The sequence below is a fragment of the Colius striatus genome, chromosome 14 (assembly GCF_028858725.1).
Source record: "Colius striatus isolate bColStr4 chromosome 14, bColStr4.1.hap1, whole genome shotgun sequence".
NCBI lineage: Eukaryota > Metazoa > Chordata > Aves > Coliiformes > Coliidae > Colius > Colius striatus.
The window spans coordinates 21335982-21349853 of NC_084772.1; the positions used below are offsets into that span (position 1 = coordinate 21335982).

The following is a 13872-nucleotide window of genomic DNA, read 5'->3' on the forward strand; positions in this document are numbered from 1 at the left end:
CCCCCCCCGTCCCGGCGGCGGGAAGCTTTCCAAGCGAGCAGATGGGGCAGGGGAGCGGCGGCAGCGAGGAGGAGAGCAGAAAAGGCTATTTTCTCACGCTACATATTTTACAAGTCGAACATTTTGTGCATTTCAGCCGTGCCTGTGAAAGCAGCTCGGGCTCAGCCCCGGGACGCGACGCTGGAGCCTCTGAGTCAACCGCGGCTGGCGGCAACGTGGCTGGCCAGCACGGAGAGCGGCTGGGAGTGGGGTTCCCCCCCACGCAGACGGTCAGGGTGGGGGGTCTCCTTGAGCTGCCGGCACTAGAGGAGTAGTAGGACAGCCAACGAGCCCCGTCCGTAGTGTTGCACCCTGGTGCCAGCCCCGGGGAGGTGGGGATGCACACACACACCCTCCCTGCTCCCCAGCTGCCTCACGCTCCTGGAGATTAAACACGCTGGCTAAACATTGGGAGTAAACAGAGTGCTGTGGCCAGCCTGGCACACCTGGAGGCATGTGGGTGGCACGGGGCAGGGGATGACACCCCCCTACCCCCAGCAGCACCAGCTGGTGCCCCTTGCCCAGGAAACACACACGTCTCAGCTGCAAAACACCTCCCTGTGGGCAAGGGCAGTGGGTACATGACCCACCACGCAAGTGATCCACCACCCCAAAACCATCCCGATGTCCAGCTGCAGAACTGGAGGCTCTTTGAGGGCAATGAGGATCAGGCTAAAATGCCCCAAACTGCAGTTACTGCAGACACCCAGCCTGGTGCACAGGGCTGCAAGGTGGCCTTGATGGCTGGTGCAGGGACAAGTGGCACCAACAGCCAGGGACCTGGGGTGTTCTGGAAGTAGAGGGTGGCTGGGGAAGGGAAAACATCCCCCTCCCCACAGCAGTGCCAGCAGGAGCTCCCGGCGAGGTCCCCACAGCGTGGGAATGCCGCGGCAGCCCTGGCTCCCCAGGGACCCCGGGCCAGATCCTGCCCTGCACAGTCCAGGATGCTGATGGTTCCAAGAGGGTGCTGGACCCCGTTGTGCCTCCTCACAGATCCCAGGCTGCTGCTTTACCCACTCTTTGTCTATTTCTTTTTAAGCACGGGCTCCATTTCAAGGCGATTTCTTTGCCCACGTGAGATTGAACCAAACCCCAATGCAGGGAAACAAAATACACCCGAGGATTTTGCCAAATAAACAGGAAATCCCTGGGTTGTTTTCTGGAAACATTGGTCAGCATCTTCCAAAGGGAAGCTGCAGGCTTGTCAAGGTGGGGTTGCCCCTGGGGAGCCTGAGTGTGCTGGGAGGGACGGCAGAAAACAAGCTTCAGGAAATCTAAAAATAATCCCCAAAGAGGGCAGTGGCAGCAGCAGCAGCGGTGCCTGGGCACGGGGCTATGCCCCTGGCACTGCCCATCACAGTGCCTGGGCACGGGGCTATGCCCCTGGCACTGCCCATCACGGTGCCTGGGCACAGGGCTTCTGCCACTGCTCATCAAGGAGCCTGCAAGGACCAGCCCCTGCTTGGGGATCTTCCCGTCCCCATCCTGGTGGGGCAGCTTTTTCCAGCTCCTGCCCATGGTCCAGCTTGGAAAGCAGCAGCTGAGGCTGCAGCATCCCCCTGCTGTCCCTCAGCACACACTGAGCTTTGCACTGAGCCCAGCAGAGTGACCCACAGGCTGCCCTCGCTTCCTCCCAGGGCCTGGGCAGCCCCGTTTGCAGGATGAGGCCCTGACCTGCCCATAACGTTGTGTGTGCTGGGCTGATCTGGCCAGGGGCAGAAGCAGTGTTGGTGCTGGGGGGGTGCTGGTGTTTCCTTCCCCCGGTGGGGACTCTGCTCCCTGCCCCACTGCCAGCAGCGTGGGCCTCACCAGCAGCCCTGTGCTCCCCGGCGGGCTCCCTGGTGATCCACTGACCCCCATTCAACAATGTTTAATAGATATTTACAGGGTTCATCTGCTCCCCAGGGGTCCTGTAGCACCCCACAGCAACCCACATCCCTTCTCCAGCTGGCCAGGGGGCAGGAGATGCCACAAGGCCACCGGCAAAGAGCCAAAATGCCTCTAGACCACAGCAGGGATTCAGGCGGCCACCAGCAGTGAGCGGAGCCGAGAGCCCATTTCCCTGGCAAAGCCAAACAGTGGCACAGCCCAGACCCTGCCCAGGGTCTCCCACTTCTGCAAACAACTGTGCCTCAGAAACAGAGATCTGGGGAAGCGACGTGGGGGATGTCAGCAGAGACGCACCAGCCCCAGACACCAGAGCCCCCTCCCCAACACGCGGGCTGTGGGCAGCCCACCCTGGCTGTGCCCACGGGGCTGTCCCTGAGCCCAGCAGTCTGCCTGAGCCTCCCAACCCAAAGCAAGGCCGAGCACTGGAGTATTTTTCCATCCTACACCCTGGAAGTTCCCGATGGGAGAGGCAAATCCTGCACCCACGCGAGGCCTCGCTGTTACCCTGCCCAAACCCGGCACTCACCCCACGCCGGCACCCAGCGCCACGGGAGAACAGCCTCTTCCCCCACACATCTTGGCTCTTCCTCCCTATAAGCCAACATTTACAGCCCCACGTTTTCCAAACAAAAGCTGCCCAACATCTGTCTGTCTCCGGGTAGAGCCTTACCTGCCAGCCAGGCAGTGGCCGGGCCTGCCGGGAGGCAGCGGGCAGGGAAAACCCCTTTAGCACAGCCAAGTTGAGCTCCGCTCGCCTCCCCAGCCACAGCAAAAGCAACGCTCAAAACTTCTCCCTGCGTGGAAACGTGGCGTGCAGGGACCTGCCTTCTGCACCTCCGGGGACCCGAGTGCCCGCCCCGGGCAGCGCTCGGCCCCGCGGGGCTCCTCAGGCGCGGAGCGCAGGCGCCGGGGCCGTCAGCATCCTCCCGGGCTGCTGCTCCGTGTTTGCTCTGGGGTTTTGGGACTGTTCCCTCACGTATCCGTGCCCCATCCCGCAGCAGAGCTCACCCCGCTGCCGTGCCGAGCAGAAGGATGTTTGCAGAGTGTCTTCGAGTCGCTCAAGAAAGGAGCGGAGAATTAATATTCCTTTTAATTAAAGGCAGAAAAAATCCCTTTGTTCCTGAACAGAGAGAAAACAACAGAGGGACGAGCTCAAAAGCTCTTTCTGAGCTACAGACGAGACCATCGCTTCGATTCAAAGCCACTGTCAACGTGCACGTGACCTCAAACTAAAAAACCAAAATGAAACCCAGCAGCAGCTCCAGCTCCAGCAGCTCCAGCTCCAGCTCCAGCTCCAGCTCCAGCTCCTCTCCGAAAGCGATGGAAAGTTGCAAAGTTTTTCTTGGCTAATAGGAGGAGGAAAAAAAAACTCCATCCAACAAAAGATGTGTTTAAGCAGAGAAACGCTCTGCAGTATCCAAAGATGGCCAGGGCTGTGTGGGGAGGAGGTGGGGAGAGCCGGCTGTGCCCTGGCCCAGCCTCAGGGAGGGGACACGGAGGAGCCACGGAGGGGACAGGGAGCGGTAGAGTGGCAGCCCCGCTCCATGCAGCATCCCCTTGGCAAAGAGCCGGACAGTGAGGAATGGCTGCGAGGCCCAGGGGCTAGAGGAGAGCTGGGGGCTCCCTGAGCCAGCCCACGCTGCCTCCAGCCCTCCTTCCCACGCCGCCTCCGACAAACCCGTCCCCCGCCGCACGCCCAGGACACGGCGCGTGGCCCCAGCGCGGCCTCGCGTGGAAACGCTCAATTATGCTGCTGTGGCTGTAACTTCCTAAACCAGCCCCGGGCTTTCCTCCCACAAACTCTCCCAAGTGGATCAGCTCCTCCTCGCCACGAAACGCGGCTCCATCTGGAAATCGGCGGCAGCCGGAGCAGGACGTGGAGCCGGCGGGTTGGTGCTCGGAGGAGGAGGAGGGATGCGGGGATGAAGGCGACTTCTCCCGCCCGACGGGAGCCACGACCGAGGAAGCCGTGCTGCGGGGGCCGGGGGCCACAAACCCGCGTGGGTTCAGAGATGCGGGGCTGCCGCGGCTCTCCGAAAAGCCGCTGCCGGGTCCCAGGAGGAGAGCGCAGGCAAAGCCCCGGCCCCGCAGCAGCGGGGGAGCGGGGTCCGCGTCCCGCTGTCCCTGCGGGATCGCGGTGCGTGGGACCGGGGCCCACGGTCGCGGCAGACCGCCCTTGCCCTGCTCCCGCTCCCGCTGGAGGAACCGCTCCCAGCGCTGCCCGCTGAATGGACGGCGGCTCCGGTGCCCGCTCGTCCCGGCCGCGGTCCCGGTCGCCCAGCCTCGCTCCGCCGCTGCGACGCGTCCCGGAGGCGGCCAGGCGCGGGGACGGAGAGACCGCGGAGGCGGGGACCGTGCTGTTTCGGGCACCAGCAGCTTCCTCGACACTGGCAGCACCCCTGGGGTCACCGGGGGGCCTCCCGTCCCCTGCGCTCCGGCATCTTCCCCGACACCAGAAGCATCTCCCGAGCACCGCGACCGTCTCCTGGTCACCGGGAGCACCCCCCGGGCACCGGGAGCCTTCCCGTCCTCTGCGCATCGGGACCATGCCCCGAACATCGGGGAGCCTTTCCGACTCCCCTGCGCACCGAGAACATCCCCCGGGCACCGGGAGCATCCCCAACCCATCTTCTCCGGGAGCCTCCCCGTCTACCGGGAACCTCCCCGTCCCCGTTCCCGGTCGCGGACGACACTTACCGTCCTGAGGTGTGGTGGAGGCGTGAGGTAAGTCCCAAGGCAGTGGCCGGCGGGAGCGGGCAGAGCCGGCAGCGGCCCCCGGCGGCGGCGGCGGCCCCGTTAAGGCCAGTGCGGGCGGAGCGCGGCCCCGCGGCGGCGGCTCCCCCCGGCACCTGCCCACCGCCGCTCGTCGCTCCCGGGGCCGCCGGGGGCCGCCAGCCCGGTGAGTCGGGGCGCTTCCCCCTCCCCCGGAAGGGGGTTTACCGGACAAGAGGAGAAAGGCGGGGACGAAGAAGATGGTAAATCCGCGGGGTCGCTTCACCCCCTTCTCGCTGCTCGGCGGCGCATCCTCCGGCGCCGTGTCGCGGCCATGGGACGCCCGCGGCCGCGCTCCGTGCCGTGCCGTGCCGGGCCGTGCCGTGCCGTGCCGGGCCGGGCCGCCCGCAGCGCCCGCCGCTGCCGCCGCGCCGCCCGCCCGCCCCGGACTGAGCGCCGCCCGCGCGCGCCGCTGCCTTAGACGGCGCCGCCGCCGCCGCCGCCGCCGCCAGGGGGCGCCCCGCAGCCGCCGCCACCGGAGCGGGGCCCCCGGGGTGCGCGGACGGAGGCTGGGGGGGGGCGGGACGGACCGGGAGGGATGGAGAAGGACACGGGGATGGGCGGCACCGGGGGCATGTACAGCACCGAGGGGATGTACGGCACCGGAGGGGGGATGTACGACACCGGGAGGGGGGATGTAGGGCACCGGGAGGATGTATGGCACCAGGGAAGGATGTACGACACCGGGGGGGATGTAGGACACCGGGGGCATGTAGGGCATCGGGGGGATGTATGGCACCGGGCGGGATGTACGACAGCGGGAGGGGTGATGTACAACACCGGGGGGATGTAAAGCACCGGGGTTGGATGTATGGCACCTGAGGGGCAGATGTACGACACCGGGGGCATGTACGGGGGATGTGTGGCACCGGGGAGGAGGGATACAGCACCGGGGGGAAGATGTACGGCACCCTAAGGGGATGTACGGCACCGGGGAAGGATGTAGGGCACTGGGGGGCTGTGAGGGGATACAGAGCAGTGTGGTACCAGGGAGGCTGCGGGGCATGGGGGGGCTACATGGGGACGAGAGGCTGCACGGCCTTGGAGGGGGATGCAGGGGGACACGGGGCTGTGTGGAACCAGGAGGTGATGTGGGGAACACGGGGCTGTACAGCACCAGGAGGCTGCATGGCTCTGAGGGCTGCATGAGGCTTCAGAGGTTGAGACCACATGGGGCTCAGGGGGCTGTGCAAGGGGTGCTTGGGGTTTTGGGGTTACAGGGGGATGGGCTTTGTGAAAGGTTCACAGTTTGCAGAGTCACTGGAGACTGAGGGTTCCAAAGTGTGAGTGTGGGAGTGTGTGGGTAGGGGGCTGCAAGTTTGCGTAGGGTGGGCGAACTGCAAGGGCTTGTGGCCAGGGCTTGTCTGAGGCAGTGGGAACAGTCAGAGGCTTGCAAGGGCTGGAGTGGGCTGGGGGTGTTTGCAAGGGGCTTGGGGGGGCTGGAGCTGCTCCACTTCCCTCTCCAGAGGCCTCAGGTTGCATTAAGAACAGCCACACACACAGCCACAGCACCAGTGCATGGCGAGCCTGACAAGCACAGCCCCCACGGGCACCTCACTCCCCACACGCCAGTCCCAGCTTGGCGTCGGGGTACCCCTGGGGTACCCCCCACCCCACTTGGCCTCGGTGGCACTCCCTAGGGGTCCTTCCTCTGCAGCAGTACATGCACCACAGCGCTGCCTGCCCACGCCGGGGCCTTGGCATGTCCTTCCTGTGCACCCTGTGCCAGCTGCGGGGGAGCATGCAAAATTTCCCTGCCCTTTACCCCAAGTCCTAGGACGCTGTTGCTGCTTGTGCAGCGGGGAAGGCTGAGCCCTGCTAATTTCCCTGCCAGCCCAAACCCTGCCTCTTTGCGTAATTACTGTGCTCAGCAGCCTCCTTCCCTCTGCGAGCTGCTGCGCGGAGCCTCCGCTGCCTGTACGCTCGGGGTATTACTCATCCTCACCCGCTTCCCAGGGCTCCAGGGACGGCAGCAGCTCTGCCAGGCAGCGAGTCACTGCTGCATGGCCGTTGTGCAAGTGCTGCTGGGTGGCATCACTGCCACAAAACCGCTGCATGGGCAGCACATGGCCCCGGCGTGACCAACGCACCGCAGCGTGGTCACTGCATTGGCACCACAGCACTGCTGCATGGCTGCACGGCCACCGTGTGACCAATGCATGGCCATGGTGTGACCACTGCACCGCCACTCAATGGCCACCACATCATCACTGCATGGCCAAGCTCCCCCCCACATCTTCCCACAGATGGGGGCATAGCAGGAGGGTGCTGCAGCACCTCATCTCAGCATCCCCCTCGACCTCCTGCTCTTGGCTATCCCAAATTCCAGCTTGAGTTTTGCCCTCCTTGTCCTCCAAAAAGAGCTGACATGTCCTGCCTTGCCACTCTCACAGCAGCCTGGCACAAGCAGGGCACAGACTGTTTCCCTGCTTCAATGGGATGAGCAGGTCTGTGCTCACCCCAGAAGTTTTTGTACCTACATTGGTCAGCACAGCACACAAGGGCCTTTCTCTAAGAGCCTCTTGCAGGTCCCACCAGCAAGGGAGGAACATCCACCCTCACACACATCTGCCCCACTACCCCTATGCTGCCCCACCACCCCATTTCAGTTTTTCATAGGTGGCACCAGCGCATTCAGCACAACCCCCTGCCAGCACACACACCAGGGCATCCCAGAGCACCAGCTGCCCAGCAGCGCCTCCCAAGGCATAGCCCTGGTTTTGTGGGATGGAGCCAGGCACGTGGAGGCCAGCGTGGGCAGGAGGGAGCCACGTCCCTGTCCCCCCCGGCACAGTTTGGGTGGCAGGGTCTGCCTCGTTTCCATTCCGTGTGTGCAGCCTGTAATTTCGGTCTATTGAAGTCATAATTCACCACTGTGAAAATAAACATTTGTGTTCCCTGGTTTTATTCGTGGGGACTTGTCTGAATGTTAATAATTCCCCTCCTGCCTGCCTGTACGTGGCCTTGGCTGCCGGGACAGAGCCCAGGCACCTGTGCCCATGGCCACCTCCTTGCAGCCTCAGGTAGGATCTCGCTGTCCTTCGCTCGCCATCCTGGGGATCCAGGGACAGAGAGGAGACAAGGAGGCAAGTGTTACTTAGCACTAAGCAGGGGGATAAGGAGGGAGCTGTCTGCCATGAGATGAAGGTAATAGAAAAGTAATGTTTTGAGTAGAACAGAGTGAGTCCAGCACCCGCTCAGCACCCTGCACCTCTCCCTGGTTTCGTTTGCATCTGCGGTTTTTGTGGGTGCTCCTGCCTGCGCCCACCCAGTGCCACAGAGAACTGGGGCAGGCAGGAGGATGCCTGGGCCATCCTCTTGCAGTCCCCACGGCTGTCCCCATCACACTGCTGGCCCAGAGCAGCCCCAGGGCTCCCTGGGTTTCTCCCTGCTGGGTGCAGGGGCTGGTGCTTCCCCTCTGCATTTGCATCTTCCCAGCCTTTATCTCTCTCCCAGTCTCTGTATTGCTGCAATTACAGACACTTTAAAACACAATGATCTGGCTGTTAGCGTGATGGATGACAGAACCTTTCTGTCTGGTTTAAATCATTGCCTGAGAGTGAGCAAACTTCCCTGGGTTAACCCCTTCACACCCCCAGCCCGCTCCCTGCCCAGCTCTGCCTGGGTGCTGCTCAGTGCCCCACAGCCAAGCACCCACCACACGGATGAGGATGGAGACTGGAATCCCCCCAGTCAGTGCTGGTGGGCAAACATCCCCTGCAGGGAGTGCAGGGGGTGCACGAGGTGCAGTGGGGCAGATGATGGGATCAGCCTCACTTCCAGAGGGCCAGTGGCCTCTCTCTGCTGCGGTGGGAAAGCAACGGCCGGGCTGGCAGATAAGCGCCTGCCAGGGCCCGATAGCCCTCCTGGATCTGTCCCAGGCCAGGGCCTGGCAATCCGTCCCCCAGCAAATCTGGAGTTGGGGCAGGATGGGGCCCTGCCAGGTTCCCACCTGGCAGAGAGGATGGAAGGTCCCGTAACACCTCGGTGCCGGTCACGTCGGTGATTGATGGCGCAGCGCGGCGTGGGATTCACTGTGTGTTACAGCAACTCACGCTCCCTTGTTTTGAGGAGACAGCATCTCCCCCCACCATCACTTGCTGCTGCCCCCACGGCTGTCCTGGTCCCACGGGAGGGTCTGGGTGCCCTCACCCATCATTCCTGCTCATGGGGCCATGGGGAGGAGGGACGTCCTCCATCCCTGCTGAGCGAGCGCTGGGAGAGGCTGCAGCCGCTGTGGGACCTGCTGGGGGTGAAGGACCTGGGGGTGAGGGGGCCTGGCACAGTGCATACCAGCAGATAAGGTGCTCACTGAGGGTGAGTGAGGGCAACTGGCACCAGCCCTGGCAGGAAATGGTCACCCCCACACGCCAGCCAGGCCCCGTATCTGCCCCCACATGTGACCCCCACCCACTATCGGGGCTGCACATATGGGCTGGGGGCAATGTGGTGGGTGCTGCCGGCTCGTGCAGCCCCAACCCTGTGCCTCACTTGTGTTTTTGCAGCCATCACAGTCTTGAGGTCCCTTTTCACACCCCGTGAGTGCCAAACCATCACTCCTGCCCCGCCACTTCTCCCCCTGCAGCTCTCACTCAGCCTCTCGCCGGGCTTCCAGCCGGCTGTGCCCCTTCCCCCCGGAGCTCTGCCAGCTGAGGCTGTGGCTCAGCCCGGCTGCTTCCCCGCGTGCCTGTGAGAGCTGATTGCTATTCAGGCTGCGTTCCCCCCTTCCTAAGCCTCAGGCTTTTAAAAAAGCCCACGGTGTTGGTTTCTCACACCTTCCCCCTCGCTGTGCTGGTGACTCACCGGCGGCACAGCCGGGAGCCGGAGCCGCGCAGCCCTGCCCCGCTGCAGGCAGCACCCGTGGGCGCCCGCAGCCCCTCCGCCGTGCCACGCCACACCACGCACCGAGCCGCACCACGCCGGGGCTCCAGCCACAGCCAAGCTCTCACAGGAGCAGTGTCTGGAGGCAAAAAGGCACCGAGCCGTGCCGGTGCTCAGCCCCGGGCGTGCCGCAGGTTTCCTGTTTCACCCCCCACAACGAGTCTGTCTGTCCGTCTGCGTTTCTCAGTCTCTATTCGCTGCTCCCTCCTGGGGAGCCGAGCGTCGCTGGCTGCCTCTCTGTGCTCCTTGCTGCATGTGGCTGGGTGTCAATACTGAGTAGAGTTTGGTGTGGGGCAGGTTGCTCATGAGCAGCTGCAGCGATGCAAAGCCCCACAACGCTGCCAAGGTCCCCATTTTCCATGAGGACTGGTTTGCTCAGAGCATCGTAGAATCACAGCCATTTGGGTTGGGAATGCCCTTGAAGCTGCTGCAGTCCCAGCCTTCCCCTCACCCTGCCAAGCCCAGCACTAACCCATGGCCCTCAGCACCTCAGCTCCACGCCTTTGCATTATCTCCAGGGCTGGGCACTGCCTCAGCTCCCTGCGCAGCTCATTCCAATATTTAACAACCCTCTTGGTGAAAAAGTTCTTCCCAAGTTCGTCCCTGTGGGGATTCTGCCGTGCTGGGAAGGGTCAGTGTGAGCCCGGATGGTCCCGCTGCCCTGTCTGTCTGCACGGATGCGGTGGCCTCAAATCTCAGCTCCTAAATCCAGCCCAGACCGAGCTCCACGAGCCAGGCTGCAGCCCCCTCGCTCTTCCCTTGGCACGTTCCTTGCAGCAGGAGCTGCTGCTGCGTTTCCCCGCGCGTTAATTCAGGGGGGAATGCGGGGGGAGATAAGGGGCTGGTGGGGAGCCAGCCAGGGGGGCAGGCAGCTCGCCCGGCCGCCGGCTATCGCCCGCTGCAGCTGCATCCGCCGCGGTGACATCTGCTCGGCAGGAAGTGCCACTCGCCAGCCTTGCTGAAGAAAGGGGTTCATTTGTGCCTGGCTTCCCCCTGTGCCTGCTCACGGGGGTCCCCAGACTCGGGGCCACCCACCCCACAGCCACCCTAAGCCTTTGCTTCCTTGGCCAAGGGCTGGAAGGAGCAGCCCCCCAGGTTATCCCCACTGGGAAGGAGGCTCAGGGGCTTTGTGGCTTTCACACAGCTTCCATAAAGAGAAAGGGGGAGAAAAAGGCATCCTCCATTAAAAGAACAAAACCAAAAATCCTGTTTTCCTGGCTGACAGATTCGTTCCTGCTCTGTGGCATTCAAAGGGAAACCATCCCCTGCTGCTTATCATCCCCCTCGCCCTGCGCCGCGGGCACTGAACAATCACCGGCTTGGCTTCAACACCGAGAGGCTGAGGGATCCTGCACCATTCCTCTGGGTGTTTTCAGCTTTCTGGGCTGCTTGGGGACAGGTTTCCAGCTTTTCTTTTCCATAAAGAGTTGAGAAAGTGTTTTGATTTCAAAGCAGAGGCTGCCACATGCTACCCTGACTCTGAGAGCTGGTGCTTTGAGGGGCAGAGATGCTGCTGGCACCCTCATGGGAGCAGCACCCAGTGAGAGTGCCAATGGCAAGTCCTGCCAGCCTCATCCTGGGTCAGCAGGAGTTCAAATCATAGAATCATTTTGGTTGGAAAAGCCCTTGAAGCTCCTGGAGTCCCAGCCCTCCCCTCACTAACCCATTGCCCTCAGCACCTCAGCTCCACGGCTTTGGGATCCCTCCAGGGCTGGGCACTCCCCCAGCTCCCTGGGCAGCCTGGCACAGGGGCTGACACCCCTCTCAGGGAAACAGCTCTGCCTCAGGTCCAATCTCAGCCTCCCCTGGGGCAACTTGAGGCTGTTTCCTCTTGTCCTGTCCATTTCTGGGGAGCAGAGACTGACTCCTACCTCGCTACATCCTCCTGTCAGGGAGTTATGGAGTGTGATCATGTCTCCCCTCAGCCTCCTGAGAGGATGCTGAGGTCTGGTGAGACAAAAGCATCTCTCAGCCCCACCACGGCAGCCTGACTGCCCTTCCTGCCTCTCTCCTGCTGGGGTGAACAGCAGGTTCACACTCCCTCTCTCACACCCAAATCATGGCACCTGTCTGCTTGTCATCCCACAGCCTGCAACTGCCTGCACAGGGCTCCTTAACAACGGGGCTTTAATCAGCTTGTAATGCACTTCCAACACCTCACACCCCTCCAAAAATCAACGGGATCTAGAGGGAGGTGGCATGGCACAGCCTGCCTTTGCTCTGGCCCAGGGAGCAGAGCCCTGGGGCTGCTTCCAGAAACTCTCTAGAGCCAAACCACCACAGAGCCAGGCTCTGGCCATGTGCAGGCCGGTGCTGAGCTGTGCCGTGCCGTGGGGAGCCGCAGCCTCGCGGCTGGGAGCTCTGGCATTCGTTACGAGGTCCAGATGCGCCGCGGCAGCGGGGGACGTTGCGGCTGTCTCTGGCCACCTGCATCGTTTCCAAGTTCCCAGGCTAAAAGCGAGGCTTGTTATCAAGAGCAAAAAATGTGCCACCTCTGTTGTATTTCATTTCCCTTTCTCCACCTCTTCCCTGCCCGCTGCGCATCGCAGATAACAGCTCTGACAGAGCGTGGGGCAGGCAACGGCCTCGCCAGCCCTATCGCTGCCTGGCCGCCCGCAAGCAAATCAGGAAGTTTGCAGAGATATTCGGCCAACAAAATAAACATTTGTCCTGCCAAGCTCCCAACCGGCAGCTGGGTGAGCCCACAGCAATCTGCAGCGCTGCCCTCGCTGCTGCAGCCCTCAGGTCAGCGGTGCCCACCCGGGCCCTGGGGACACATCCGTGGGTGCCCCTCGCCAAGGATGTGCTGAATACTGCAGGTGTGGGGGCAGGGACCCCCGGTGCAGCTCCCACCTGAGGCAAACTGGCACAGCAAGATGGGTGCAGCACCCAGGGTGCACCCCAAACCCCGTCCTCGCCACGGCCCTGACCCACGGGTGGGTGCTGGGATGGGGCAGAGGGCGGGGGGCTGCGGCCGGAGCGCGGTGGCGGCAGGGAGGGCGGTCTGTGAGGGGAAGTGAGGCAGAGGGCCAGTTATTGTTCGCTCTGGGCAGACAAACGCCGGTGACTCAGCCGGCAGACTCTTTCCTGCTTGCGCTGGGCATGGGCCCAGCAGCAGCCCCCTTGGCCCCCTCAGAGCTGCTGCAGCCCCTCAGCAGGGCTGTGGGGTGCCCCTCACCCTGTGTGTGGCTGTGTCAGTGTCAGGGGTGATGCTCTAGCACAGGGCTGTGGGATGCCTCAGCTCCAGGGAGCCTCAGGTCTGCCTGGAGAGCCTGTGGAGTCAGATCCTGACCGCTGAGGCACAAACCTGCTGCATGCAGGATCTGGCCACTGACAGGGAGTGAGCGTGGGAACACGCTCCTGAGCTGCACAAGAGCTGATGACCCGAGAACGAACGAAAACACCCAGTAAACAGAGGCTCGAAACCCTGTAAATAAAACATAACCGTGGCTGATTACTCATTATGGAAAGGCTAATTGCAGAGCGGGTTTCAAACGGGTCCTGCTGATGGTGAGCCCATGGTGCCCCGTGGTGCTGCTGCCACGGGCTCAGCCATGCCCTGGCTCCTTGCTCCTCCTGGCCAGTCCCCATGGGGATGTGCCAATAGCACCAGCTGCATGCCACCCTTGGCAAGCACCTGCCTGCCCAAGGCTGCATTTGGCATTGCAGCGAGTCACTTGCACCACGGCACAGCACATATCACATACCACATATCACATACCACATGTCACATACCACGGCCACCCACCTTCCTCCCACCGCTGCCTCGGCCTTACCTTGGCCAGTGCTGACCCAGGAGGGGTGGCCATCCAGCCTGGGGGGTCCCCCGGGCATGCCGAGGGGTGCGTGTCAGCAGCTCGGTGCCGCCAGCCTCGCAGCCAGCCTGCTCCCACGTGTCCTGGAGGGAGATGCTGAGCTGTGGCGGGGCACGGCGGGGTGTGCTGCCCTCTCGGCGCCTGCCCCGCGGCGAGGGCCGCTCATGTGACGGCCAGGGCCGGGGTGGCAGCAGAGCCGTGTCCCATGGCGAGGGGGAAGGTGAACAGCTGCTGGGCAGCGATAATGCGGCGGGCGGGGGGGAAGCTGGGCAGCTGCGCCCGTGTCCTTCCCCAACAGGAACCATCTGCGACCAAGCCCAGCTCTGCCTTCCCTATCAGCCATTCCGGTCTGACTTTCCAACAACTTCCCCTTCGCACCGGCTTCACTTCCTTACTGCGAGAAGCCGCTGTGGTGCAGCTTGGCATGGGAAGTGCCACGCGGCGTGGCATGGCAGGACCAGCATGGTGCAGCATG

At 63.1% G+C, this 13872-nt stretch overlaps 1 protein-coding gene across 6 annotated transcripts in view; it reads right to left on the reverse strand.

The window, feature by feature from the left end:
* CBFA2T3 (CBFA2/RUNX1 partner transcriptional co-repressor 3) overlaps positions 1–13624 on the reverse strand; it is a 29084-nt gene extending 15460 nt beyond the window's left edge. For 2 of the 6 annotated variants that reach the window (XM_062007862.1, XM_062007858.1), the window contains exon 1: positions 13359–13623. In XM_062007862.1, coding sequence (XP_061863846.1) covers positions 13359–13416 — 58 coding nt within the window. In that variant the 5' untranslated portion in view covers positions 13417–13623. Of the gene's footprint in view, positions 1–4626; positions 5023–13358 lie in introns of those variants that run through there. The other 4 variants (XM_062007864.1, XM_062007860.1, XM_062007859.1 and 1 more) reach the window with 3 other exon arrangements.
* Positions 13625–13872: the final 248 nt, after the last annotated feature.